The 2548-nt window shown below is 39.0% G+C and overlaps 1 protein-coding gene across 1 annotated transcript; it reads left to right on the forward strand.

The window, feature by feature from the left end:
• The first annotated feature begins 400 nt into the window (after positions 1 to 400).
• LOC113340025 (beta-glucosidase 44-like) lies at positions 401 to 2326 on the forward strand. The gene has a single exon (XM_026585235.1). It carries the CDS (start codon positions 526 to 528, stop codon positions 2095 to 2097), a length of 1572 nt encoding a protein of 523 aa, XP_026441020.1. The 5' UTR covers positions 401 to 525; the 3' UTR covers positions 2098 to 2326.
• Positions 2327 to 2548: the final 222 nt, after the last annotated feature.

The following is a 2548-nucleotide window of genomic DNA, read 5'->3' on the forward strand; positions in this document are numbered from 1 at the left end:
TGTTAAACTTAAGTAAGGATGAAACGCTTACTATATTTTTTTATCCATTTCACGCATAATAATTTTTACTCGTCCATTTAAACCATGTTTTAAACTTTTTTTGGACAAATAACCCATTTTCCGTTTAGAATTTGGACCCCGCCTAGCTAGCTAGAAGCATGTACGTGTAGGAGTTTTATTTTTCACAATTCTTTACCGCGCTCCCCCTGGTCATCATTGTCTTGATATATTGATATCATTACAGTGCACTGGAACGTGAATTATTATTACAGGACGAACCGACAAACAATGCTATTGGACCGAAGAAAAGAAGAAGATAACTGACATTTTTGGCATCACGGACCATTCTTGTCCCTTTTTTCTTTTTCTTTTCCTTTTAGATGAACCTTATCTCTTTATAAAGCTGTAAAACTACTGACTGATCTATCTTTCTACCACACATCTCATATCTTCCTCACAGAAGCAAACTAGTTTTATTTTATCTTCTCCTTTGTGAATTCTACTTGTTATTGCGTTCAATTGACAATGGTGAGGAGGAGGAGTTTATTATCCCCTTGCTGGGTAAGATCACATTCATTTTTTTTGCTACTAACCCTGTTGAGTATCACACATGCATCATCATCAGAAGAAAAATCTAGTGTGTGGCCGGAAAGCGTCCGTTTCGACACAGGTGGGTTAAGTAGGGAGAGTTTTCCAGAAGATTTTGTATTTGGAACGGCAACTTCAGCTTATCAAGTTGAAGGAATGGCAAAGAAAGATGGTAGAGGACCGAGTATTTGGGACGTCTTTGTCGCAATTCCTGGTAACATTGCAAACAATGCTACGGCAGATGTTACCGTAGATCAGTATCACCGTTACAAAGAAGATGTAGATATCATGAAACATCTCAACTTTGACGCTTACCGTTTCTCCATCTCATGGTCTAGGATCTTTCCAAATGGAACTGGCAAGGTGAACTGGAAAGGTGTTGCTTATTACAACAGGTTGATCGACTACATGCTCCAGCAAGGTATCACTCCATATGCGAATTTGTATCACTATGATCTTCCGTATGCGCTTGAGAAGAAGTATAAAGGGTTATTAAGCTACAATGTTGTGAAAGATTATGCAGATTATGCTGATTTCTGTTTCAAGACGTTTGGTGATAGAGTGAAAAATTGGATGACATTCAATGAACCGAGAGTAATTGCTGCCTTGGGTTACGACAATGGATTATTTGCTCCGGCGAGGTGTTCTAAGCCATTTGGAAACTGCACGGAAGGGGATTCCTCAACTGAGCCATACATTGTCGCGCATCATCTCATATTGTCTCATGCTGCTGCAGTTCAGAGGTACCGCCAAAAGTACCAGGCAAAACAAAAAGGACGGATAGGAATTCTCTTGGATATTACATGGTATGAACCTCTTACAGAGTCAAAATCTGATCACCGAGCTGCTCAGAGAGCAAGAGACTTCCATCTTGGATGGTTTCTTCACCCAATTGTATACGGGGAGTACCCAAAATCAATGCAGAGGATTGTCGCATCAAGACTCCCCAAGTTCACAAAGTCAGAAATTAACATGGTGAAAGGCTCAATAGATTTTGTAGGTATCAATCACTACACTACTTACTACGTGTATGATCAGCATATAAGCAAGAACCAGGTAAAAGGATATCAATTAGAAACGCATGCTGGATTTGCTTATGGTCGTAACGGAGTACCAATCGGACCACGGGCAAACTCCTTTTGGCTTTACGAAGTACCCTGGGGTATATATAAAATTCTGACTTATGTGAAGGAGCATTATGGAAACCCCAACGTAATTCTTTCAGAGAATGGCATGGACGATCCTGGCAATGTTACTCTTCCTAAGGCATTACATGACACCAGAAGAACGAATTTTTACAAGACGTATTTGATTCAACTCAAGAAAGCAATCGACCAAGGAGCCAACGTTACTGGCTACTTTGCATGGTCATTGCTGGACAACTTCGAATGGAAATCAGGTTACACATCAAGGTTTGGTATTGTGTTTGTTGACTACAACAACTTGAAAAGATATCCTAAGATGTCAGCTTATTGGTTCAAAACACTACTTAGTCGAAACAAGCATTAAGTAATGTCTGATGCCGCCTAGTGTTCCTTTTTTAATCTTTCCGTTGTGTTGTGAATGGCTTCACTACCTTCCTCCTTCGCTGCACTAGCTAGTGCCTATTTTCCTTCTCTACTTTTTTTGCTTTTTTGAATAAAATCTTGTCTGTAGTTGCAAGAAAATTTACAATTACACTCCAATGTATCTAGATTATTACTCAAGTAATCATAATGAATTTTTATTAATTTTCAAAGATTATAATTGGATACAATGGATAACAATGACTTTTCTTCCTCTCCAAACAAACTTTCTCTCTCCTAGTCTCTTATCTAACACACACTAAAAGATCCCCCTCCTATGTGATGACTTCCTTCCTTTATATAGCGATTCCTCATAGTGGATGACAGCTAAGAGATCCACTATTTTCGGAATCACTATGCGATACATTCGCTCATTTACAATCACTCATTCTCGC

Source organism: Papaver somniferum, unplaced genomic scaffold (genome assembly GCF_003573695.1).
Source record: "Papaver somniferum cultivar HN1 unplaced genomic scaffold, ASM357369v1 unplaced-scaffold_21, whole genome shotgun sequence".
Classification (NCBI taxonomy): Eukaryota; Viridiplantae; Streptophyta; class Magnoliopsida; order Ranunculales; family Papaveraceae; genus Papaver; species Papaver somniferum.